At 44.2% G+C, this 27,091-nt stretch overlaps 1 protein-coding gene across 2 annotated transcripts; it reads right to left on the bottom strand.

The window, feature by feature from the left end:
• Positions 1-7,625: 7,625 nt before the first annotated feature.
• PLPBP (pyridoxal phosphate binding protein) lies at positions 7,626-23,985 on the bottom strand. 2 transcript variants are annotated; one of them, XM_004383425.2, is made up of 8 exons: positions 23,846-23,985; positions 18,847-18,954; positions 18,734-18,769; positions 18,133-18,208; positions 13,430-13,564; positions 10,742-10,884; positions 10,018-10,116; positions 7,626-9,108 (listed from the first exon to the last, which is right to left on the bottom strand). In XM_004383425.2, exons 1-8 carry the CDS (start codon positions 23,942-23,944, stop codon positions 8,992-8,994), a joined length of 813 nt encoding a protein of 270 aa, XP_004383482.1. In that variant the 5' UTR covers positions 23,945-23,985; the 3' UTR covers positions 7,626-8,991. The 2 variants fall into 2 exon arrangements, with proteins under 2 accessions (XP_004383482.1, XP_023593612.1); XM_023737844.1 differs by lacking the exon at positions 10,018-10,116.
• Between the last annotated feature and the right edge of the window lie 3,106 nt (positions 23,986-27,091).

Genomic DNA, 27,091 nt, shown 5'->3' with positions numbered 1-27,091 from the left:
GAGAAATTGCCACGGAAATGATGAGGCCTGGAGATGTGGGCAGGTGAGGCCTGGATCCATTTCCAGCTGGGAATTGGATTCATGCTGATCCTTCCTTTATCACTTCATGCTTCCTTTATCATGAAGTTAGTGATAAAGGTGGCGTTTGCCCACCTCGCCCCTTTTGTAGTGATGTGGTCCTCGTACCTCGCCAACCCAGGGCCCAGACTCATACATCATGTGCGCACTCACACCACACAGAGCACCTGAGTCAGCACTGAAGAGATCAGAAGTGGAGAAAGTTGCAGCAGGAGGGGTAGGAAATGACACAGACAAGCCTGGAGTTTGGGGTCATCCCCAGGGCACTGGTTCAGGTTGGGGCTGGTGAGGGCGAGGGGCGGGCTCTGCCTTCGCAAGGCAGGCGTGTGGCAGGGAGTCTGAGGTGGAGGCAAACCTCAAAAGTTTGTCTAGAGTGAAGCCTGCTTCCAGCCCTCACCACTATTGTAAAAAATTATTTTTATCAAAGTAATACATTTGTATGGTTAAAAAAATGAAATAGCATGGAAGAGCTTATAATGAAAAGCAACAGTCCCCTTCCCACCTCCCCCCAATCCTAATTCTGCTCCCCAGAGGCGAAGCGGCTGCTTTGAACGGTTCGGTTCCTTTGAGTTCCTTTCTGCTGTTTGTTGAAGCAGCCACTGAACCAGGCTTCGTTCCCTGAGAGATCTACTCTGTTGCATGGTGGTTTTTCAAACCTGGCTTTCAGGAGCTCCTCCTCGCAACACCCCACCAGGGCCAGGCTGCTTTCAGAGCTGTGGCTGACCACAGATTTCCAAGCCTGATTCTCTGGGTCACTGTGGCTCTCTCCCAGCACCACCGCCCCCTTCCCCACGGGTCACTCCACCTGATTTGGAGTGTGTGGGAAGCCCCTCCAGCCAGGCCTGAGCCTTGGGTAACGCCCTCATTAACACACAGCTGAGGCTGATTAGCAGCCTGGCGGGGTGGATTTTTCTTTTAATTTCCCTTTGCCTTGGAACCATGATCCCCTTTGGCAGCTGTCTTCTGGGTGCCGGGCTGGGTCATGGGGGGTTTCTGGGGCTGGTCCTTTTGAGTTGTCTCTCCTGGCATCTCCCTCTCCTTCTTTTCATTTCTCCTCTCTCTCTCTCTGGGCTTTTCTTTTTCTTTCTCTTCCTCTCCTGTCCTCTTTCTGCCTCCTCCTCACTCTCTCTTTCTGGCTTCAGGGTGCTGTGTGTTCACTTTTGAAGGTAAAGGTCAGGCTCTCTGCAGGGGGGGCTGTGGGCTCTATTTCCTAAGACCTTTGTGGGGCAGCAGGCCTGTGGCTGTAGAGGGGAAGGTCGGGAGAAACGTGGCCAGACCAGCCCTCTCTCTGGGCCCCATGAGGGAGTGTGGCTGCGTAGCTGGAGTCTTGGAGGGCATGTGAGCCAGAGTATCTAGTTTTGGTTTCACTCTGGGTTGATTTTGCTGGTTTTTTAAAATGACTTAGTCTCCAGTTAAGTCTTTCAAGTTATGGGAAGATGAAGGAAAGGCTTGGGTGTCCATGTTTGGGCAGCGTGGTGAAGGGGAAGAGGACCTTTCCAGCTCCTGAGTTAGGCTCATTATGTTAGCTATAATCAGGGAGAGACCCAAGTCTTGGGGACTTGGAGCTTTGGTTTCCCACCCCTTTTGGGAGGGTCCCCCTTCCTCCTCAGCCTTAGAGGGTAATGTTTCATTTATTTGGGAAGGCAGCAGTTTTTCTGATGGTCCTTATCTGCTCTGTCCATCAAAGCTCCACCCCTTTTCTCCATGGAGATTCAAACAGACTCTAAAGTCCAACAGAGCTGGATCCAGCGGAATGGCTGCCACATTTACTGAGCTTTTACTCCGTGCCAGCTTCTGCATCAGCATTTCACCTGAATTATCACATTCTATCTTGACAACAATGCTGAATATCACTTTCTTTTTACAGATGAGGAAATGGAGGAACTCAGAAGGTTAAGTATCTGGCCTCAGGTCATTTGGCTGGTAAGGAAGAGATTTGGGATTCCAATGCAGACAGCCTAACTGCCAGAGATTGTGCTCTGAAACGTGTGTGTGTGTGTGCTGGGGTTCGGGAGGGTCCACTTGGTCTCACTTCGTTCTGTGCTATAGCAGCAGCTCCCCACCCCCAGCACAGGCCACAGGCTTTGACTTCTGTAGTTCACTTCCCTATAAGTGTGCTGTCAAGCTTACTGCATAACGTGCTGTTGATGACTGGGTTCCTTAAGTGTACACAGTGAGAGCCCTGTTCCCGCTCCCCACCCCCTGCCCCAGGCTCTGGGCCTCAACTCAGAGGCCAAACAGCACGGGCTGCCAAGAGGGCCTGGGCCCCACAGGTGAGCAGAGCCACACAGAGGCACACACTCAGGGTCAGAGGCAGGCCCATGACAGGCCAGAAAGAGGCACAGACAGAGACGCCTGTGAAGACTCACGCCCTGAGAGAGGAAGAAGGCGGCACACAGAGACCTACGACCTTCTAGTTACAAGGCTGGGGCGTGAAGAGAACCACACACAGACAGAACCATCTCCCAGCCCGAGCGTTCCACCACGGGGCTGCCCTCTGTAGTCAGCGAAGGCCCCAAAGTCTGTTGGGCTGCTGGCAAACTCCCGCCCCATCCAATGGGGCTGGTCAAAGTGGAAAGGCAAAGTATGCTCACTTTGGGGTTCTTCCTGTCACCAGTGGTTTGTGGGAAAAAGGTAATGAGGGTGATCAGAGGGAAAGATAGAGATAGGATACAGAGACGAAAAAGACAGAGAGATAGCTGAGCTCTCAAATGGAGACATCCTTTTTCTCCCTCCCCAGTGCATGACATGTTCCCCGGTGGGCACCAGCCGGAGGCAAGGACAGCTAGGCTGGCCTAGGGTAAAATAGGGCTGGTTTGGATTCCAGACCCCAGACAGCGGCTCTCTCTGCAAGAAGTGTCTGTGGGGAGCCCTCAGGATCGGCAGCAGCTCTGTCAGCCTGCAGCCCAGCTGGGATCCGCCCCCCAGAGCACGGCCCCGCCCGGCCGAGGAGTAATGCTGACAGAGGCTGCCTCATGCAAATCTCTGGCTTTATCTTCCTCACGTGTTGAAACCATCAGGCCCCAGGCCCTCGACTGCAGCCTGCCTAACTCTGTCAGTTATAGACAAGACTCGAAACACTGTGCTTTCATCCAAACCAGACCTTCCCTCCTTGCCTCTCCACTTGCAGGGAAGGGAGGCAGGGGACCGCCCCTCACTTAGCTCCCTTGGAGCCAATTCAGAACGTTTTCACTTTTGTCTCTTATTCTGGTTTCCTCTCTGAAATGTCTGCAAGACCTCCTTCCACTCAGGTCCCCTTGCTCCATCCTTATCCTCCAAAGGGAATTTTAGTCAGTGCTGCAGAAGCAGAGAGCTTTGGGAGCCCCAGAGCACCAAGGTGCGCCATCAAAGCAGTGAGCACTCTTTGGTGCCTCATGCTCTGGGGGAGCCAAATCAAAGGCAAACCCTGAATTCCTCTTGCTCACAGCCAATAAAACCTTGCTTCGTGCCGGCTTCCTCTGCTGAAATCAGATATCCTAGTAATAAACAAGTCTGAAAGGCAGGGAGGGAAAAGCTCATGCTTCTTTCTTCTGATTAGTGTTTCTTCCTCTAAAAAAAAAAGTTCTCTCCTATAACAGGACGCTTGACCCAGAAACCTGAGCGGAGAACTGCCTCCCTCTCCTGCCCTGCACTGCCGCCCCCACCAATCCAGCCCCGTCAGCTCCTGAAGGCTTGGGTGGGGCCCGGCGTCCCGAATACTAGACTGCTTAACTCAAAGACAGGGCGAAGAACAGGCCTTTGCTGCCTGGGGAGATCGCTGCCAGCTAAAGGGGCTAGCTGGGTTCTCAGCCTTTGGCGGCTGGCAGTGGAGAGAATGGGAGAGTGGAGTTATGACAAATTGGGACCACTTTTTTCTCATGCAACGCTTCTAAATTCCTCGCAGCGTACCGGGGGGCTGTAAAAGGCCCTGCGCCCTCCCTGATTGTGGAGTCCACAGCTCAGAAAGCCAGACAAGGAAGGTTTTGAGGCATCGGAAGAGCTGGGAGGGCAGAAGGATTTGGAGTTGTGCTTCCCAGCCTGGCTTGGGCTGGTCATGCTCGTCAACCTCTTCCCGTCCTGGTCCTTGTGAGTCCCAGGATAAACGACTCTCCACATGTGGCCTGTTGTGAGGGAGTGCCCTTCCCTGACATGCTGACATCTCTCCTCTTCCCTCCCCCAAATAGGTTTTTAAGTGACTTTGCTGTCAGAAGATGCTATTCTGTTTGTTTTTCCTTCTGACACTCTCTCTCCGGAGAGTTTCTGGTCAGAATTATGATGTCGAGGCTGCAGATTGCTAGAGAATTGCGCCTAATGGGGAACAGACAGACAAGACACCTTTCATGTCCAGCCAAGTTCCCCCCCTCCCGCCCCTTTCTCTCTCTCCCACTTCTCATCTTCCCTTTTTGGCTTCAAATTTGGCCCTAGTTTGTGCTTGTTTCTTCGGTACATCTGGTGAATAAGGTCACACATTGATTTTATTTTGGAGATTGGCAGCTAGGTCAAGCTTAGCTCCGAAACTGGAGAGCAGCGTGGCTCCTCTTGAGGATGGGGTGGGGCATATACTTGCACGGAGTGCATCCAGCTCGCTGGCTAGTGAGCGCAACTGTTCGAGAAGGTGCTCCAGCACTCAAAGGGTGGCTTCCGCTCCTTGGTGATCTCAGAGCTCAGGAACTTGAGCTTGTAGAATTTATTTTAAATACAAGAAATGTACCAAAAATTCTCTCCATTTCAGCTCATCTGTGATGGACTCTGTAGGGAAAAAAATGTCAGCTCCGAGGTCTCCGGGGACCTCCATATTATTATAGGTGAGGAACTTAAGATTAAGAATCTTCTACCTTGTGAATGGAATTCCTGGGTGGCACAAATGGTTAGGCGCTCAGTTAACCTAAAGGTTGGTTGTTTGAACCAACCCAGAGGTACCTTGGAAGAAAGGCCTGGCAATCTGCTTCCAAATGGTCACAGCCATGAAAACTGTATGGAATAGTTCTACTCTGATACATGAGGCTGTCATGAGTTGCAATTGACTTGAAGGCAACTGGTTTACCTTGTAAATAGCTACTCAACCACACGCAGCCATAGTGTATACCTGTTGTTGCAAACTGCGTGCAGAAGAATCCCTTTTCTTACCTATGTGCCTGTTGAGGGAAGGGCAGATCAGTAAAACATTTTGGTGGATGGTTTGGATTCTTTTGCCCTTAGTTATGAAGTTGATGTAATAGCATGCAACTGATTTCATGGTAAAGACAGTGTCTTAGCCTGGGTTCTCTAGAGGAGCAAAACCAGTGAAGCTTATGTATACATACATATATGTGTGTGTGTATATATATATGTATATATATCTTTATACATATATAAAGAGGGAGAGATTTATCTCAAGGAAATGGCTTACACAGCTGTGGAGGCTGGCAAGTCCCAAATCCCAAATCCATGGGGTCAGGCATCAGGCTGGAGGCTTCTCCTGACCCATGTGGTTGCAGGGGCTGACAAACCCAAAATCAGCAGGTCAGGCGGAAGGCTGCTGGCTCATGTCCCAGGAACTAGAGGTCAGAGAATGATGAGTTGGATGCAGGATCCAGAGAGAGCTTTGCCGGAACATCCATATATATTGGATGCAGGCCACACCCCCAAGGAAACTGATTGGCTGCTCACATCAGATCACAAAATGGAGGATGACTACATAACATCTACATACTATTGAGAATCCTGGCCTAGCCAAGCTGACACGTAACCTTAACCGTCACAGACAGTCACAGTTCCCAGAGCAAATCATTTCCAACTGCAGCACAGATGAAATCCTACCCTTCTTCCAGCCCTTCAGGAAGTGGCAGAGTGAGTCCCTCCTGTTTCAAAGCTTTGGTGCCAAGTGCAGGGGCACTTCTTTTCTGAGGGTCAGACGGGGAGTACGAACCCCCAGCTGTCCTAGAATGTCCTGTTCTCCCTCATTCCTCCAAACGGTGTCTAGCATCGGAGAATTCATTGCCAGTCTAGCTACCAGGGGGAGAAGGACATCATTCTCCCACACTCCGAGCCCGGCAGCCTGTGGGGTAGTTTGAATCTGGAGGAGGAGTGTGTGTTAGGGAAATGGAATGATGGGAAGGGAGGGAGGAAGGGAAGGCTAATCCCACCCATTGCTGGGTTTAATTCTCTCCTTCCTTCGCACCCCTGCTGCTTGTGGTTTCAAAGTTTGTTCTGCATTCAGATGTGTCAATTCTCAACTATGGCAACAGTCTAAAGCCATGAATCTTTTAGGGTACGTAAGGTTCTCTTAAACTAAACCTGCAATTTTAAGAATATGCTGTTCATCAACGATTAGTCTGAGATGACAGATACCAGTGTGGTGTGATGACCTAGCTCTGGATCAGAACCTGAGTCCTGCGTTTATTCTGGGCCCCCACTACCAACTCACCCTGACCTCAGACCAGGAGGGCACTGAACCTTCTCTGGGCTTCAGCTCCCCTGTCCACAATAGGTGCTGCTGAGAGAGGTTAACAGGCAGAATGGATGAAAGACTTCCCAGGATGACAAAGCCTTGGTGGATTACTGGGAGGTCTTCGGGCATCCTAAGCCTTCTGAGGCTGGCGGCAGGGCAGACAAGGGCCCAGTGCCTCTGGCAGCATCATCAGGGAGGCTGCTAGACTGCATGGGGTCTGACCCAGGAGAGCAATGCTGCCTAACTTAGGAAACTTGCTGTGGGATGCTATCACTGCTTTGATGAAAAGCAATCACCCTCCTGTCCCCTGCAAAAAAAAAAAAAAAAAAAAGTTGATTCCTTTGGAAGCAGATTACTAAGCCTTTCTTTTAAAGAGTCTCGGAATGGCTTTGAACCACCAATCTTTTGGTTAGTACTCCAGCGTTGCGCTGTTTGTACCACCCTGGGAGTAAACTAGCCTACTGCCTATTGTGAGCAGCAGAAGACAGTCACACCTTTGCTCAATTTTCTCTCCGAAAAAGTCCTGGCCTGCTGTGGGTCGGTTCACTGCACCTACATACTTTTCTTTCTTTTCCTTATCTGGATGTGATTCAGCCTCCCCTGGCTCGCCTCCTCTCCTTGTTCTCCATGTCCAGGCACAAGGGAGAGAGACCTTGATAGCTCAAACCACTCCACCTCTCCGCAGCCACCCTCAGAACCCTTAGCCAAGTTAGCAAAGACATGAGGTAGTTGAAAGGACCTAGGGGTGTGGCAAGGGCCAGCTGATCACTGGGAAAAACCACCTCCTCCCCAGCCTCCATCTTTTCCTTTAAAAAGAGGGAGTGAAACACCACAACCAAAAGAATCCCTTCCAGGGGGACTTGCCGACTGGATCCCGGGGGCTTGCTCCTCAGGTTAGCCAAGGTCGCCATCTAGAGGCACTTCACAGGAGTTCCTTGCTGCAAGAAACCCACACCAAACCCACAGCTGTCAAGGTGTCCAACTCATAGCGACCCTACAGGACAGTAGAATTGCCCCACAGGGTTTCTGGAGCGGCTGGGAGTCAAACTGCTGACCCTTTGGTTAGCAGCCAAACTCTTAACCACTGTGCTACCAGGGGTGCAAGAGGTAACCTCTATTTCTGTTAATTCCTGCTGGAACATCAGCGTTTCATTTTCATGCCCTTAGAAATTCAGGATTCCTCTTGGTCCACAGCTTGCCTCTGGCTGCATCTGTGACCCAAGGGAAGCCTGCCTCTACAGGCAGGCTGGCAGGATGCGCCTCCTGTTACACTCACTCACTCCATCAGATCATAAAAAATAAATTCTTTTAATTGCTTTGTAATTGGCACAGATGGTATAATTCAATTGCACATTTTTAATAGACTCTGAAATACCACACTATAGCTTTGAAACAGTACAGGCATCATAATGGTTTGTTTTACAAAATTACATTCAGCAGCAGTGTCACGTCCTGAACGTTCTTTCATAAAACTAAAGACTGAGGCTTGAATAAATGAGAAAAACCTCCTAGAAAATAAACAACTGTGCACAATGAAGCCATCTGTCACGACTGAGAGTCGTGCTTTCTGGTTTTTGAAGATCTTGCTACTTTCTTGACCATCAAGAAGAGTTGCAAAATGCTACCTTATTAATACAGCAGGGAAGCTGTAAGTGTGGCTGGAACGTGCTCCTTGGGGAGAGGACACCCAAAGCCAGGACTCACTGAAACTACGTGCTTGAACTGGCTTTGAAGGAATCTTCCATTCTGGGGAGCAATGAGATTCACGGGTCTGTTGCTGATAAAAAACCGCCATAAACAGGATTATGGTGGAGGAGAAAGTGTTACATTCTCATCAGTGCAGATCCCAGGGGAAAAAGCGCAAGGCTCTGTCTCTTCAGGAGGATGACAGGAGGGCTCAAGTCCTACTTATGCCACCCCTGCGATTTTCAGGGTCAATACTACAGGGTGGCTAATGACACAAGCTCTTATCAGCAACAATCAACTTGAGCGATTTCCTGAAGTTCCCTATACTGCCATTCCAGAGTAGAGAATATCTCCAAATAAATTCAGTAGGGTAGAAACTCGGCAGAAATCACCTTGTTCCAGAGCAGCAAAGGTGAAGAATCAGTGGGAGCTTGTGTGAAGCTGGTAACTATGTGGGAATTTTCTATTAAAGTGGGATGACACACGGGAAGCCCTCTGACTTCAGCGACTAGAGGCATCAGTGACCAAATTTTAACCTGGAAAGGCATTTATGATTGGTGCTCCTGGCTGGGATTCAATATTGAACGCCTTCCGCAAATCCAATCCAAAACACTGCTTGAAGTGAGCTTCCCACGTCAGAGACTAAGAACAGATGATTTCTGTCAACATGAATAATCTTAGTGTTCTCTACCAGGTCATGGGAGAGCACGGTTGTGCTGTAACACGGAGAGTATCAAAATTAAACTCTAGGTTAGTGCATAGTAAGTCTTCCTGGACAGGGCCCACAGCTTGTGAGGTACTGCCGGGTTGTTCCTTGTTCAGTGTTCTGAGGCCTTCAGGTCTGCTGCGGATTTGTCCATGGCAGGTTTATTTGAGTAATCCCGTTCCCCAAAAATGGTGCTTCCTATTCTGACATTTGTAGATCCCACTTCGATCTGGGGGAAAGAAGAGAAAGTATGGAGAACTCAGTTTAAAATAATGAAAGGCAGCAAACGCTGTGGGTGCACCTCTCATTCTTGTTCTTGAGGGGCTTCTGTGAAGAACAATGATGATGTAACTGAGGATGACTACCCGGCAGTGGTTCTCATTGGGGCAGGACCTCCTCTGAGGGGGTGGTTAAGAAGTATGGACTTGGTTGGTTTTCACAGTGCCTGGGGAGGACCACTGGCATTTAGTTGGGTGGGCTCCAGGGATGTTAGATGTCCCGCAATGTGTGGGACATAGCAGCACAACCAAGACTTGTCTGACAGCCCACATGCCTCTCTAATGTTCCGTGATCAGGGAGATGAAAAACCTGTTTCAAACTCTCTCGGCATAGGATCTAATTTCATTTTACTTATAAACACAAAGTATTTTTGCACTGTTTTAATCCACAGTCAATTTCCCAGGAATGCAACTACTGCATAAACAGAGGGAAGGTTATACTTTATAACCTTTTTGGAACTTTATCAAGTTACTCACTGTTTCAGAAAATCATGTATTTGAGTTGCCAACACACAGCACACCTGTATCAATCTGCATTTACAGCTGCTGCATTCACGGTGAGTCTCCAGGTAATAGTAAGCACCTGACCACTTTATTATGCCTTTGTCAGATAGCCATGCCCAAGCACTTCCATATTGAAATGCCTTTAAAAAATTATAATTTACTTTCTTCTTATTCTCCATTATATTGCACTTAAGGAATTACATTGATTTAAAAAAATTATGCATCAGATAGGCTATAATTTCTATGAATTTCATTTTAAGACAGAAGGGATGCGGGAGAGGGTGGGCATTAGAACAGCTGAGAACCACTATCGGGACCCTACTGAGACAGGTAAGGGTGCCCAGAAGGTCACTTACTGCGTGCTGGAAGTCCATGGACATGCCCATGCTCAACTCAACCCTGTCAATGGGGATGTTCAGCGTTTTACACAGCTCCTTCCGGATGGACAATAATACCTGACAGAAAGACACGTGTGACACTTACTTTGTTCCTGTCTTCTCTAAGGATGCCTGACAGTGGCTGAATCTCAGCATCTCTGACAAAGGGTATTTACTCCTCATGGTTTTTAGCTCTGTCAAATTTGCCAGAAGTTACTAAAAGGGCTTTTAGGAAACTCTCCCACTTTCAAGAAAACTCTGCCACTGGAGAGGATGGAAGTTCATTTTCTCTAAATACTGTGTTCTAAAAAAACCCACTGCTGTCAAGTCGATTCCGACTCATAGTGACCCCATATGACAGAGCAGAACTGCCCCATAGGGTTTCCAAGGAGCAGCTGGTGGATTCGAACTGCCAACCTTTCGGTTAGCAGCCGAGCTCTTAATCACTGCGCCACCAGGGCTCCACTGTATTCTAGTCATGGTCAAATTGAATTGAGAAAGGTCTGTAGGGTTCTGGAAAGCTGTTCTTCCCCCTTCCTTATGCACAGTCTTCACAAGAGGGTTATTCTGACAGGCAACGCCTGGCATGCCTTTGAAGCTGACACAATAGCAAAGCCTGAAGCAGCATTTACTGAGACGCTTCTTTAGGCAGTGAGCAATCTGTCCCCTCACCCCTCACCCCATCACCCCAGCCCCTCAGTACCTGAAAGTCTGGATTTGGTCCTTGACTAAGATCATGCCCAAAGCTTCCTATGGTCATCAGCCCCACAAATTCCAGACTGGGGCACTGGGCATTTATGTGTTCCACCATGGCTATCGTCTCTGAAGGTGGAAGGCCATGTTTATCTTCACAAAATGAAAGAGAAGAGACATATACCAAATGTTTTAAATAGCCAGAAGGCTCCATTTCACCCCTTCCTATAACAGAGGAGCTGACTCCCAGACACTAGGACCTCTTGAAAGAACTTATTTCTCAAGTCCTGAAGAGTAACTTTATACCTGGGATCTTTTTCTGTGCTGCTCTCCTTCTGGTCGGTTCTGAATTTCTCAAGGAAAGTTATCAACTAGATTCTCTTTATCTCACTATCTGTGAGGACAGTGAAGGTAGCAGGAGAAGAAAAAACATTGCTTTTCTTGGGATACCAAGAAGACTCACATCGCCTAAATTTCAGATGAACCTGAGAATTATTTTTCTAAATCTGGCATTTTTACTGTTTTATTAATAGAATTGTAAAAAAATTAAAATGAAGCATGTATTAAAGTAGATATTTGCAAAATGTAACTGAACTTCTTAATTAACAAGTAGAGGAGGAATCTGTAGCAAATGACTACTTGTTATAAGGATTATCAATATTGCCTTGCCCTGGTCTCATTTATCAAATGGAGATGCTAGGAATATTCACTTCAATCTTTGATTAGGGCATATCACAGCTAATTATCAAGAAATGATGTAACAAACATCTGATCTGGAATCTATTTTGGATTTACCTATATTGATGGTACAATGCAGCTATAATCTGAGTACATGCATATATAACAATGATGACTACTAAACGTTATTGAACACTTATGTGCCAGGCACATGCGCCAAGTCCTAAGAGCTTTTCATTTAATACAATAACTATGAGGTAAGTAATCTTACCCCTCCATTCTAAAGACAAGGAAACTGAGGCAGAGAGAGGCTAAGTATGTTTTACAAGGTCACACACCTAGGATCTATGGAACCTGGATTTGAGCCCAGGAAGTCTGACTCCCAGGCCTATCTGGAAAACAGCTGCTGAACCAGTACTCCCTCATTCTATGATTTGCTCAATACTGGTGCTTTGATGGTTATATGCAAATGGCTGATCTGTAAACATTTATTGTTAAAAAATAGCTAACAGGAGACATGTACAGAGTTCTGTGCTAGCAGCTTTACCTGCATTACCACATTCAATCCCCATAATACTCTCTCATGTAGTTACTATTAGGATATCATTGTCAGCCCCGGAAACTGAGGTTCAGAGAGGTTAAGTAACTTGTCCAAGGTTACAAAGCTGGAAAGTGGTGGAGCCCAAACCTGAGGTCTGTCTGATTTCAAAGCCCATGCTCCTATTCACTACTTTATGTTGTTAACCCAAGCCTTGCACAGGTATTCACTGACTGGTGCTCACAATGATTTCTTCTCTTCTGCCTTAAAGTAATACTAAATAATTAAAAAAAAAATTATTTTGTTGTTGAGAATATACACAGCAAAACATGTATCAATGCAACAGTTTCCACATGTACCATTTAGTGACATTGATTACAGTCTTCAAATTGAGCAACCATTCTCACCCTCCTTTTCTGAGTTGTTCCTCTTCCACTAACATAAATTCACTGCCCCCTGAGCTTCCAATCGCATCTTTCAAGTTGTTGTTATCAACTTGATCCCATATAGTTTTTAAAAGAGCATATGCTCAAGGCAGACATTTTTTACTAGTTAAGCTAAACTACTGTTTGGTTTTAAGAAGACTTTAGGGGATATTTTTGGTTTAGGATTTAAAGATTATCTCACGGCGATAGTTTCAGGGATTCATCCAATCTTCATGGCTCCAGAAAGTCTGGAGTCCGTGAGAATTTGAAATTCTGTTCTGTATTTTCCCTCTTTTTGATCAGGATTCCTCTATAGAATCGTTGATCAAAATATTCATTAATGGTAGCCGGCCACCATCCAGTTCTTCTGGTCTCATGGCAAAGGAGGCAGTTGTTCATGGAGGCAAATAGCCATACATTCCATCCCTCCTCCTATTCCTGACTCTCTTTATTCCTCTGTTGCTCCAGGTGAATAGAGACCAACTGTCGTGCTTTGGATGGTCGCCTACAAGCTTTGAAGACCTCAGTCACTATGCAACCAATTAGGAGGTCGAACAGAAGCACTAAACATGTGATTAGGCCAATTAACTTGGATGTCCCATGAACCAAATAAGTTTTTAACACCTGAGAAGTATTATACGTGTAACTTTGCAATTCCTTTCAAGAGTGATGGTGACCTCTGGGAATTTTCAGAAGGTCAAAGTCACAATCTTTTTCTTGACTCTCAAAGAATTATCTGTGGACTGGTTTGCAGGTGCTATCTGGATCACACATAACACCGCTTACTTGATGGTCTGTGATTTCTTTCCATAACCTTACCCATCAGATACTTAACCAAAAACCAAACCACATCCACTGCTGTCGAGTCGAATCCGACTCATAGCGACCCTATAGGACAGAGTAGAACTGCTTCATAGGGTTTCCAAGGAGCGCCTGTTGGATTTGAACTGCCGACCTTCCGGTTAGCAACCTGTTATTTTCTCTTAGTTTTATCCATCCTAAGGGAAGGAAAAACAAACAAACAAAAAACCTCTACAATTTACGTCTGGTTACTTACTCTCCTCTCCACTGGTGTTAACCTGCACCATAACCTTTAACCTTTCTGGAGAACCTTTTTTCTGCCAGGAGCTGTTTACTTTGTCTGCTAATTTCACAGAATCCACTGTTTCCAGCATGAAGAGATTGGGGACGGCTGTAAGGAGAAAGAGCCAACAGTGAGCAACATGCAACAAATCCTGAACTTGTAGAGGGAGAAATAATTTCCCAGAAAATGACAGTTAAATCTCAGTTCTCCTGAGAAGACGAACATCATGTGACAGTTTTATTAGATACACGTTAGACTGTCAGGACAGCCTTCTCTAATCAGGAAAGACGAATAAAGAAAAGGACTTGCTGATCCACCAGAATCAGGCAGCGTCTGTATCCAGTCTAAACTGGGTTGGCTTCAAGAGGCTACTAACTATAGAACTCCTGAGAGCAGGCTTGGTCCGACCAAGTCCGAGCTCCAACTGAGAGAAACAGGTCACGATGACAAGAAAAGGACAACCACTGGAAGTCAAAGTGCTGCCCTAGCGTGAGAGCCCCAGGTTCTTAGAACTTCCTGGGATATGCACGTCCTTATTCAACAAGGATATCAGAATGACCCACACGGAAAACTAAGTGAGAAACAGATGAAGTATATCAAAACTATCTTCTCTGTCGGCCTGACCTCAGATAAACAACAACAACAACAGAAACATTAGCTTACATTCACCGTACATCTGAAGCCCTCCAGGCAATGTTCTGATTACTTTATATGCACTGTCTCTTTTTAATCTTCACCAAAGTTCATGAAGCATTATTATCTCCATTTTACAGATGGGGAAACTGAAGCTCAGAAAGGGTAGTTTAAAAAAGTCCACAAAATTAACAAATAATAGAGCTGTGATATGAACTAAGGCAATCTGCCTCTACATTTTTCTTAATACTGAATTTGAGCTCGAACTATTTTACTTAAAAAAACATGAATTTAAAAAAAATTATAAAAAGTATGCATGCTTGATATAAAAAATTAAGCAATATATGAAGTATACGCAGTAAAAAGTCGAAGCCCTTTGCTTAGAGGTCACCAGTGATACCTTCAGGGTGAAGATTCTTCCAGATGTATTTTAGTGTCTATCCATCTAACTAAATACACGCACAAATGTACAGTTTTTCATTCTTCTTTTTTTTAATTCATAAATTGGATCACACTAACATATTATTCCACATGGTTACTTTCTCCCAGTTAACAATATATAGTGGAGATTTTCCAGATCAGTATCACAGATCCCCTGGTACTTTTTTAAAACTACAGGAGCCACAGAACGGATGACCACAATTTACTTACTATTCCTCTTACTAACAGACATTTGATTGTTTCTTATTTTTCAATATGAAAACAAAGCTTAGAGAAAGATCTTTGAGCATGTGTACAATCATTTATATTGTATAAAAAAAACAACATCAAATCTACTGCCATCAAGTCAATTCTGACTCACAGTCACCCTACAGGACAGAGTAGAACTGACCCGTAGGGTTTCCAAGGCTATAAATCTTTATGAAAGCAGACTGCCACATCTTTCTCCCACAGAGCAGCTGGTGGGTTCAAACTGCTGCCCTATTGGTTAGCAGCCAAGTGTTTTAACCACTGCGCCACCAGGGCTCCTTTTTCTATTGCATAAAGTCCTAGCATTGAAATTATTATGTTTTTATTGTGATAAATATATAAATGTAATATAACATTTGTCATTTCAACATTCTTCTTCACATGTACACTTCAGTGACATTAATTATGTTCATCGCATTGTTCAACTACCACCATTATCCGTTTCTCAATTTTTCCGCCACCCTTAAGGAGCTCAGTGACCCCTAAGCAATGAGTCTCCTTCCCCCACCCCCCTCTTTGGCCCTGGTAACCACTAATAAACTTTGGTCTATATATATTTGTTTTTCTAGATATTTCCTATAACTGGAATCATGCAATATTTGTCCTTTTGTGACTAACTTATTTCACTCAGCATGTTTTCAAGGTGCATCCATGTTGTGGCATGTATCAGGACTTCATTTCTCTTTACGTCTGAGTACTATTCCATTGTATGTAAGTAACACATTTTTGTTTATCATTTCATCTGTTGATAGACACTGTTATGGATTGAACTGTGTTCCCCCAAAATATGTGTTGTAACTCCCAGCCTCTATGCCTATGGTTATAATCCCATTTGGGAAGGGGTTGTCCATTGTATGTTAATGAGGTAGGATTAGCGTAGGGTGTGTCTTGAGTCAATGCCTTCGGAGATATAAAAGAGATTAAACAAGCAAGTGAAAGAAGCAGAGATAGGGAAGTGATATGCCAAGCCACATGAAGATTGCCCAGGAACAGAAGTTCAAAAGAGACAAGGACCTTCCCCCAGAGATGACAGACAGACAGCCTTCCCCTAGAGTCAGCACCCTGAATTTGGACTTCTAGTCTCCTAACTCTAAGAAAATAAATTTCTGTTTGTTAAAGCCACTCACTTGTGGTATTTCTGTTACAGCAGTACTGAGACAGACATTTAGGTGGGCCACCTTTTGGCTACTGTGAATGGTGCTGCAGTGAACGCTGATGTACAAGTATCCGTCTGTGTTATTGCTTTCAATTCTTTTGGGTATATATCTAATAGTGGAGTTGCTGGATCATATGATAATTCTATGTTTAACTTTTTTGAGGAACTGACAATAAAATTGATAAACCTCTAGCTATACTCATTAAAAAGAAGAGAGAAAGGACACAAATTGCCAATGTCAGGAGAGCTGATGTTACTACAGATTCTACAACTATTAAAAGGATAATAAGGTGTTATTAGAAACAACTTAGATGAAACAGACAAACTCCTTCAAAGACACAAAGTACCAAAGCTCACTCAAGAAGAAAGAGATTATACGAAAAGCCCTATGACTAGTAAAGAAATTGAAACTGTAGTTAAAAACCTTCCCACAAAGAAAACTCCAGGCTTCACTGGTGAATTCTACTAAATAGTTAAGAAAGAAAAAATACCAATTCCATGTAAATTCTTCTTTTTAGATATGAGACCAAAAGCACATTCTAAAAAAGAATAAATTGGTAAATTGGACTTGATCAAATTAAAAACTTTTGCTTTTCAAAAGACACAGTTAAGAGAATGGAAAGACAAGCTACAGACTGGGAGAAAATATTTGCAAAGTATGTATCTGATAAAGGACTCATATCTAGAATATATAAAGAACGCTCCAAATTCAACAGTAATAAAATAAACAAACCAGTTAGAAAACAGGCAAAAGCCTTGAATAGAAACTTCCAAAGAAAATACATGATGGCAAATACATAAAAGATGTTCCCCTAGGGAAATGCAAATTGAAACCTCGATGAGATACCACTACAAAGCTGTCAGAATGGCTAAATTTAAAAAGATTTATGTGGAAGAACTTGCACTCTTGTACCATGTAAAACGGTACAACCACTTTGGAAAACAGTTGGGCAGCTTCTTAAAAAGTTAAACATACACCCATACACCTATCATATGATTCAGCCATTCCACTCCTAGCAGTTTATTTCAAGAGGAAAAGAGATATATGTCCATACAAAGACTTGTAGACAACTGTTCTTAGCAACTTTATTTGTAAAAGCCAAAAAATTGGAAGCAACTCAACAGCTGAATGGATAAACAAACTGTGATATGTCTATACAATGGAATACTACTTGACAATAAAATGGAACAAACCACTGATATACGCAACATGGATGAATTTCAAAATAATTATGCTAACAGAAAGAAGTCAGACAAAAAAAAGAGTACATACTTTATGATTCCATTTATATAAAACTCTAAAAAATGTAAACTAATGTATAATGACAGAAAGCAGATCAGTGAAGGGAAGGGGAATTGGAGATGGATGGGACAGATGAACTTAAAAGAAAGATGAGGAAACTTCTGAGGTGATGGATACGTTCGCTATCTTGACTGCTGTGATGATTTCATGAGTCTATACACATACACATGTATATATATGGAGCCCTGGTGATGCAGTGGTTAAGCCTTCAGCTGCTAACCAAAAGGTCAGAAGTTTGAATCCACCAGCCACTCCTTGGAAATCCTATGGGGCTGTCCTATGGGGTCGCTATGAGTTGGAATTAACTTGATGACAATGGGTTTATGTATACATAAATACGTATACATATGCGTGTCAAAACTTATCAAATTGTATACTTTAAATGTGTGCATTTTAAAATATGTCAGTCATGCTTCGATAATGTTGTTTAAAAAAAAAGTTATTTTAAATTCTGACCTTGAGAGAAATAAGTATTCAGCTACTCAAGAAGAGCTTCATGTGTCATGTCATATGGTTAAGTCTTTCTGTAGTTAATTCTTAATTTTATTCTTTGTTTAAGGCAAAAAAGGACAGAAACGTCTCTTTTGCAAGCTGAAAAATTTTATGGGCAATAATTCTTTACAATTTATTTGAAAGACTGACAAATAATACCTAACAAGAAATAGGCTAGGTATCTAAGTATCTATAATCCAGGTAATTAAGAGTTCACTCTGCTCTTGTTGTGATGTTTTCTCCTTTTGTTAAGAAGTAAGACTTCCCTCCCAAAAGAAACTCCAAAACACAAATAATGAACTCCATGTATTTTAAAAACTGTTCTCTCTGCCACAGAAGGTAGTTAGTACAAGAGATGTAACTATGAAGAATTATGTCTTTATAGTTAGATTTTTATCTTACCCATCAATTTGTTGACATTTTGTTTCTGTAAGTGGCCAATAAAGTGCCATTTGATCTCAGGACATGAAGACAGAATCTGTAGGGAAAACAAGTAACTATGTTTGACTCAGATTTTATGACGGTCTTGCAGGCTCAAACTCCTTGCACACTCTCCTCTGCCTTTCATATCTATCCTCTGTTACTTAAATGCAATGAACCATCACTACCATCTTCAGCCAGCCTCCTAATGAGATGAAAGGATACTTAAGAGAAAAACCTTAAAGCTCTTGTTCTTTTTTCTCTCCACCCCCTTCTTCCCATCAACTCCCTCCAACTTTTGACATCACCAATTAAAGAGGAACTGATCTGTGCTTTCAAACTCAAAACCATCCAAGATTACAGCAAACTCCTAAACTCACTATTTCCAAAAGCCACAAGAGAGAAAACTATAAGGTCTGAATAAGAAAAAAGCTAGCTAAGAAAAATTTAGGGCTCAAGGTGAAAAACATCCCCTTCCCCGAACTCAACATCCTGCTCTAAAACCCAACCACCAACATGGGTCTAATTTTCAACTGAAGAGCCAAGATTATACATAAACTAAGGAATTCAGATGTCTACTTACTTTAGGATTTGATGCTTTTTCTAGCAGTTCCTGAACCTAAGGGTCAAAACAGAACAAGTCAGAAGCCTGGCAATCGTGCCTCTTCCAAAGGCACTATGGAAAAGAGCTCTTACATAGTTCTCCCCGAAAGTGCGCTGGCCATGACTGTATGCTTCAATCACCATGTCTGCAGGTTTGGTTTTGCTGACGGCGACTAGCCGGGGCTGGACAGCTGGGAGATCCTGCCAATAAGGAAAGAGCCAGATGAGTGAATGTTTGAGAACAGAATCCCAGTAAGTCCTGGCAAAGATCTCATCTTGGTATTTGGTAAGATTCATTTTTCTGATGCTGCAGGGAGCATAATGTTGATCAAATGTCTTTCATATGCATAATATTTCAATCAAATGTGTCATTGGCCTTCATATCTAGCAGAAGTCATTTCTCCCTCAGGAGAGCTGAGCGGGTAAGTTAAAGGAGTATTTCCTTAAAGTATAGTCTTTGCGCAACTGCATTCACATCACCTGGGCTCCACTTCAGACCTACTGGATCTGAAACGTTGGGACTTGGGTCTGACAATCTCCTCTTCAACAAACTCTCCAGGTGATGTTTTTGCATGCTGTGGGTGGAGGTTTAAGAATCGCTTCAGTAAGAGAAGGTAACACTCTGACTAGAAGGGAGGCTACTTTAGTTTCTGAAACCCCAGGATTAAACAGTTTTGGAAACCCATTCTGTATTGAACCATTTGTCATTATGGCTCCTTGTGTGTTTATCTCACTAAAATTTAGATGTGGGTGGTGAAAGAGAAAAGAGAATCTTTTGGAACTTACGCCAAAGTGCTCAAAAGGGGATTAAATTCCTCTTTAGCCTAATATGGTGAAACCGGTGAAAGCCGGAACTTGACAGGACTGCCTTGTTTTTCTTGGTCTCGCAAGTTTTCTGCCTTGCGGGGTGCAGTCTACCACTTTCTATTAGTGGAAAAATATTTTAGTTTTCCTTCTCTGAGAGGTTTCTGCCTTATACAAGTTTTGGCTTTAGCAGGTTCTACTGTACTTGGTTCCCTCCTCATAGTTCTGAACTGGTGACTGTTGCTTAGGGTTCAATGAACCATTAAATAGACCCAGATGTAAAATTAAAAGCATCCATTCTACTGTGACAGTAGCAGACAAGAAAGGGTGTGTTCTTAAAATCCAAAGGCTCATCAATGTGAGACGGCCCACGTTATTCTTGCATCCATTTCTATGGAGGGAAGGCCTTGATCACCCTCTTGGGCATCCTGTAACATCCATCAGCCAAGTGTCACCCACTGAGTTGGCCTCACTGATGCTGAGGACATAAAGAGGCAGGTGCGTTGACTGTGCTCTTTTTGGTAGCTCAGCTCCAAACAGCTTAGAAGTTGCTTTCGAAGCGTTTTCTTCCTTATCATAACAGAAAAGACAGAGGCAATAGAGCCAAGGACAGGAAAGAATCCCACATTAGACACTGTACATTCCCATCAGGAAGACAGAAGGAATACACAGAGTCACTTTACCAAAAAGAACTGGTGGACGTTCAACCATTTCAGGAGGTAGCATATGATCAGGAACTGATGGTACTGAAGGAAGAAGTCCAAGCTGCACTGAAGGCACTTGTGAAAAACAAGGCTCCAGGAATTGACAGAATACCAACTGAGATGTTTCAACAAATGGATGCAGTGCTGAAGTGCTCACTTGTCTATGCCAAGAAATTTGGAAGACAGCTACCTGGCCAACTGACTGGAAGAGATCCATATTTATGCCAATTCTCAAGAAAGGTGAGCCAACCAAACACGGAAATTATTGAACAATATCATTAATATCACACGCAAGTAAAATTTTGCTGAAGATCATCTGAAAGCAGCTGCAGCAGTGTATCGACAGGGAACTGCCGAAATTCAAGCCAGATTCAGAATAGGACGTGGAACAAGGGATATCATTGCTGATCTCAAATGGATTATGGCTGAAAGCAGGGAATACAAGAAAGATGTTCACCTGCGTTTCACTGACGGTGCAAAGGCATTCAACTGTGTGGATCATAACAAATTATGGATAACGTTGCGAAGAATGGGAATTCAAGAAGACTTAATTGTGCTCATGAGGAACTTGTACACAGATCAAGAGGCAGCTGTTTGAACAGAACAAGGGGATACTGCGCGGTTTAAAGTCAGGAAAGGTGTGCGTCAGGGCTGTATCCTTTCACCATACTTATTCAGTCTGAATGCTGAGCAAATAATCTGAGAAGCTGGGCTATATGAAGAAGAATGGGGCATCGGGATTGGAGGAATACTCATTAACAACATGCGTTACGAAGGTGACACAACTTTGCTTACTGAAAGTGAAGAGGACTTGAAGCTCTTATTAATGAAGAATAAAGACTACAGCCTTCAGTATGGATTACATTTCAACATAAACAAAACAAAAATCCTCACAACTGGACCAATAAGCAACATCATGATAAACGGAGAAAAGACTGAAGTTTTCAAGGATTTCATTTTACTTGGATCCACAATCAACCAAGCAGCAGTCAAGAAATCAAACAACACATTGCATTAGGCAAATCTGCTGCAAAAGATCTCTTTCAAGTGTTAAAAAGCAAAGATGTCACCTTGAAGACTTAAAGTGCGCCTGACCCAAGCCATGATGTTTTCAATTGCCTCATATGCATGGGAAAGCTGGACAATGAATAAGGAATACTGAAGAATTGATACCTTTGAATTGTGGTGTTTTTAACATTGAATATACCACTGACTGCCAAAAGAATGAACAAATCTGCCTTGGAAAAAGTACAACCAGAAAGCTCCTTAGAAGCAAGGAAGGTGAGACTACACATACTTTGGACGTGTTATCAGGAGGGATCAATCCCTGGAGAATGACATCATGCCTGGTGAAGTTGAGCGTCAGCGAAAAAGCGGAAGACCCTCAACAAGATGGACTTACACAGTGGTCTCAACAATGGGCTCAAGCATGAAAACAATTGTGAGGATGGCGTAGGACCAGGCAGTGTTTTGTTCTGTTGTACACAGCGTCACTATGAGTTGGCAGACTCAACAGCACCTAACAACAACAATTCCCATCACCCAATGGGCACTTGAAAGGGCTCTGTCTAATGACCACCACGGTAAAATAAGCAAGCAGCTCACATCCAAATTGCCTTATATACTTTATCACGAGCTCAGAGCACCTCCTACAGTTCTCATCCACACCATCAGTCCTGAAGCAGGGATATACAGATCTATGAATTAGGTGACCATACATCTTGGTTTGCTGCAACAGTCTTGGCTTACTCCTAAGGTCCTGGTGTAATTATTAATACTGTCCCCGTTTACTCAAAAGTGGCCTTAGGGTAACCATATAATTTATTGTCCAATCTATAAAGCAAGAACCAGTGGCAGAAATGCGATCAGGACTGAAAAACTCTATAGACTCAGGACTAAGACTTCCCATGGCCATAACATGAAGAGCAGGATTTCCCTGCATTCTGTTATAACCCAATCACACAGAGGCAAAAGGAGAAGAGAGTCATCTACTCTTCTATAGTTCAGTCTTCATGTATCCCACCCTCTGAATTTTCACACAGTTAAGAATCACAGTACTCAGTTAGCAGAAAGTCTCCTCTTCCTCCTTTCTGAGGGCTACCTTACCAGGAAAACACAAAACAAAACAACAGTTGCCATCGAGTCAGTTGTGACTCATGGTGACCCCATGTGTGTCAGAGTGGAACTGTGCTCCATAGGATTTTCAATGGCTGATTTTTCAGAAGTAGACTGGGTGGTGCAAACAGATAATATGCTTGGCCACTAGCCAAAAGGTTGGAGATTTGAGTCCACCCCAAGGTGCCTCAGAAGAAAGGCCTGGCAATCTACTTCTGAAAAATCAGCCATTGAAAACCCTACGGAGCACAGTTCCACTGACACACGTGGGGTCACCATGAGTCAGAAATGACTCAATGGCAACTGTTGTTTTGTTTTTCCTGGTAAGGCAGCCCTCAGAAGGGAGGAAGACGAGACTGTCTGCTAACTGACCTGACTCCATCATGTCAATTGCCTGACTCCTTCAGTATTTGAGAATACTGTGATTCTAAGTTACCAGCCTCTTTTACGAGACCATGTCGTAACTCCCAGAATTATGCTGATGGATGATGGTTTCTAGAGAAAAAAGTGGAACAGGCAGCCCATCTGCCTGAATTACCCTGGGGAGAACCAGGGACTCCCTAGATTCTTCTTGGAGAATCACTGAGAATCATAGAACATTAACTCCAGAAGGGAGCTTAAAGCTTTCAGAGCTCATCCAGTTACCTGTACAGATGAGGAAACCAAGAGAGCCGGAGTAGTTAAGTAACTTGTTCAAGGTAACAGCTAATTAGTGGCCAAAGAAGGACTACCATACAGCTCTTCTGCCTCCAGGCCAGCATTCTGAGTACTACACCCATAAATGCTTGATTGGAGAAACCTCTGACCTCTCTGTTCACGTCTGTCTCACTGCACACCATTCAGCTTAAACTTGCACGAGGAGGATAATGCCTCTTGAACTAATGAAATTCCAAGGGGGAAAAAACATATATAAGGAACAAATCTCTCCTTAAACTGTTTGGGATTGGATGTCACAGCTCCCTCCTGCTCCAAAGGCGCAAGCGCAGCTCTGTAGTGCCTGCAAAGTACCGCCAATCCACCCTCTCCTTAACCTGCGGGTGGAACGGACATTTACTGAGCATCAACAGCTGCCTGACACGTGACTTCGGGTGGATCTGGCGTCCTCTGGGTGCTCTTGTATCAGACTTCTTTTCTTGCAGTTCTGGGCAGAGCCAAGGCTGTCGACTCCTATACTAAGCGGGATGGGCAAATGGCTGCGATACTGGAGACGGTCACCCTCCTGGGGTAGCGGGTCTCTTCTGCTCCCCCTAAGCCAATCTCCAGAAAACATGACAGACTAATCGCGGCGTCGCTGAGGAAACCCTTCGCAGGCCTTTTGCGGGCTGTGCAACCCCCACCAATGCCAAGGCGTCGGCCGGGTCCCGCCCCTCCGGGAGACCCATCTGCGTCACCGTGACGACCCATTCCCACGCAGGTGTCCCCCTCCTCACAGCAGCCGCCCACCGTCCCCACGCGGACCCCTTCCTCACCCGTGGCCGCCGCGCCACCGCCTGCTGAACACGCTCGTTCACCGTCCGCAGGGCGAATCCAATTCCCAGCTCCGCCGACATCCCGCCAGCTCTCCACATCCCCGGTAACCAACGCCGAGCCCCAGACGCCAGGCACCCACAGCCGGAGACCACTTTCCGGTCCCGCCCAGCTCACACCTCCGTGGAGCCCAATCACCGCTTACCACCGAGTTGTCTCACCCAATGAACACCCGGCATCGCGGGGCGGGAAGGGCGTAGGGGCGGCCAGCTTCCTAGCGGCGGCCATGTTGGGGAGGTCGCCCACGGTCCTCGAGGTGTAAAAACTGGTGAGTCCCTGTTACGGGGCTCGGGGCGTAGAAGCGAGGGAGCCGTGGTCGCCGGGCGGGGTTTCTAGTGCCGCCAGGCGAGTGGTCTTTGCTTTCCAACTACCTGACCCGCTGCCCTGTCCCACTGTCTCCGTGAAAGGGACTTACCTGGAGCAAAAATGCCTGCCTGTTCTCAGAGTTCTATTCCATTTCAAAATGGCTTTACAAGGATGGAGGAGCTTAGCTTTCTGTGCGAAGGGACCAGGATTAGAAGCTGCTAGAGTGGGAGGCTGGCTTTTAGTATTTCAGATGATTCTTGTGAGGAACGTTAAGAGATGTAAAACTCTTCGTAAAAAAAAAACAAGTATGACTCAAATGTATGGTTATTTTAATTTTGTCATCCTTTAGACCAGTGCTGTCCAATAGAAATATGCGAGCGACGTACATAATTCTAAAATTTCTAGTAGACTATAATAAAGTTTCTTTTAAAGAGTTGAAAAATTTTAATAACATTTTATTTAACCCAGTATATCCAAAATAATAGACATGTAGTCAATAGAAAAAATTAATATTTTACGTTTTTATTGTACCTAGTCTCTGAAATCTGGTGTATATTTTTCACTTACAGTGCGCCTCAATTTGAGCTACCCGTATTTCCAGTGGTCAGGGGCCACCTGTGACTGGTGCTGCCCTATCGGAGAGCACAGCTGTAGACAGTCCAGCGAGGGCTCAGCACACATTCAGTCCAATTCTTGTGTCTCTTATGTGTCCAGCTTTGGGCAATATGAAGGTCATAAACTTGATGAGACAAACACCACAAAGGCTAACACAGTAAAATGCTACATTTAAAATCAGATGGTGAAATATAGGGTTGCTATGAGTCGGAATAGACTCCACATATGGGTTTGGTGTTTTGGGTATGAGCAAGTTGAAAGAGATCAATTTTATTATGTGAAGTACATTTGGCTGCAATTATTGAGAGTCTCAAATATTCTGTTTAATGAAGTGAGATGTTAACATCGGAGCGAGAAGGCTGAAGTTTGTTCTCTAGGTGGTCTTGTCTTGAGGTGACTGGGCGCCTTAAGAGTCTTCTGGAACCAAGGGGCAATACTCTCAAACCTTCCCAGACCCCAGGGAATTGAGAGGCATTTCACATCTGCTCTGTGAAAATCACTTTGAGCAGAACCTTGGGTCCTTGCAATAAGGAACTTTTTTTTTTTTTTGGCATCTCTGGTCATTTACCATAGTATACGTAACTGGGTTATTTGTGAACTAGGGTTGCCAAAGATACTGGGCATAATTGTATTATTCAAATTAAATGTCTCTGGACTTGATACATTTCTACTCCTACCAAAGTGATAAAAACTTAAAAATGACCAGAATAGCCCTTCTAGTATGAGCATGATAGTTTGGCTAACTGGAAGGAGTTAGCCACAGTTTAAGTGGTGAAGAAACGAAGGGGATTATGGTGAGGGGGGTCATTGTGAAGGAAGGTGTAGAGAAAGGACTGGGTGAGCATGAAATACTTTAAGTGATAGGCTATCTGGAAAACATTTTAAAAATCATAAATACCTCAGAGATCTAGGGAATGTATAATCCAGGGTGACAGGTCATTATGACAAGCAGTAGTATCTTTCTTAAGTTACAAGGTCATCCTCTCCCTCCTTCATTCCCCCTCCCCTCCAAACAAAAAAAACCCAAACCCTTTGCAGTCTCATCGATTCTGGCTTATAGTGACCCTATAGGACAGAGTAAAACTGCCCCATTGGGTTCCCAAAGAGCAGCTCGTGGATTGGAACTGCCGACCTTTTGGTTAGCAGCCAAATGCTTAACAACTGTGCCACCCTCCCCTCCAGGGTATGGTATATGTGTGTGGTTCTCAAAAAAACATCAGAAGAATGATTTCAACCTTCAATTTTCTGCTAAAAAACCACTTACTAAAGTGCTGTGTCCAAAGCAAGAGCAAGTGCTCAATGAATGTCATTCAGTGAACATTTACTGAGGATTTACTCTGTCAAAGTACCTTGGGGGAGACCAGGATGAGTAAGAGAGGCTCTCATCCTCAGTGAGTACAGTTTACTGTGGAACCAAGGCTTGTTCACTAGTACAGTGCAGAAAGCAATGAGCACCACGTGACACTTCAGGGAGGGAGAGATCATGTTTGGCTTGGAGGATAGAGGAAGAGCTTTTAGGAGGCAGCACTTGAGTTGGCCCTTGAAGGATGCTTATGACTAGGACTTGCAGAAGATTATCAGAGAGTAGACCTTATTCTTAGTGATAGCTATAGGCTTGGATTTTGTGCCTAACTACTTGGGCCCCAGATCCTCATCTGTAAAGAGTTTAGACTTGATTCAGTTCTAAGAAGCTTTTCATTTCTAACAGTTATTCTATGACCTTATGAAACTGGAAATAGAGACAAAAAGATCACGGTGACCCAGTCCCATTATCATTTCACATTTTCCAATTTCTTTACTTCTTAGTCGTGCTTTTGGGTAAATTTTATTCCACTTCCTTTTGCTCTTAATATTCTTGTTTAGTTTCTTTTCTTCCTCTGCCTGGGACATTAACAATCCAGTTTAACCTTTTAATCCTAACTACCTAAACCTTGAAAAATGCAAGTCTGAAATCACCCATTACCAGTAATTGTCTTTGAATTGCTCCAATAATTTGCAATGACAAAAGGGAACTGAGAGATTAAAAAGCCAAATAGCCAGAGGAAGAGATTTTCTAAACAATCAAAACATGGCATACTTACTCACCGTAAATGCCATTGAACTTTTAAAATACTCACCTCTAGTCTAAGGCCTTGAATTATGAAGAAAGCACATGGATTTTAAAATTGTTTCCTTCTGATCCTACTGTGATTCTTTTGGGTGGATAAGTAAGATTAAAATAATAGAAAATTACTGTTGCCTGGTTACTTGGTTCCAAAGAGAAATGG

This window comes from Trichechus manatus, unplaced genomic scaffold (assembly GCF_000243295.1).
Source record: "Trichechus manatus latirostris isolate Lorelei unplaced genomic scaffold, TriManLat1.0 scaffold00109, whole genome shotgun sequence".
In the NCBI taxonomy this organism is placed as follows: Eukaryota; Metazoa; Chordata; class Mammalia; order Sirenia; family Trichechidae; genus Trichechus; species Trichechus manatus.
The sequence above is the reverse complement of the archived record's forward strand: the minus strand, read 5'-3'. Positions and strand labels throughout refer to the sequence as shown.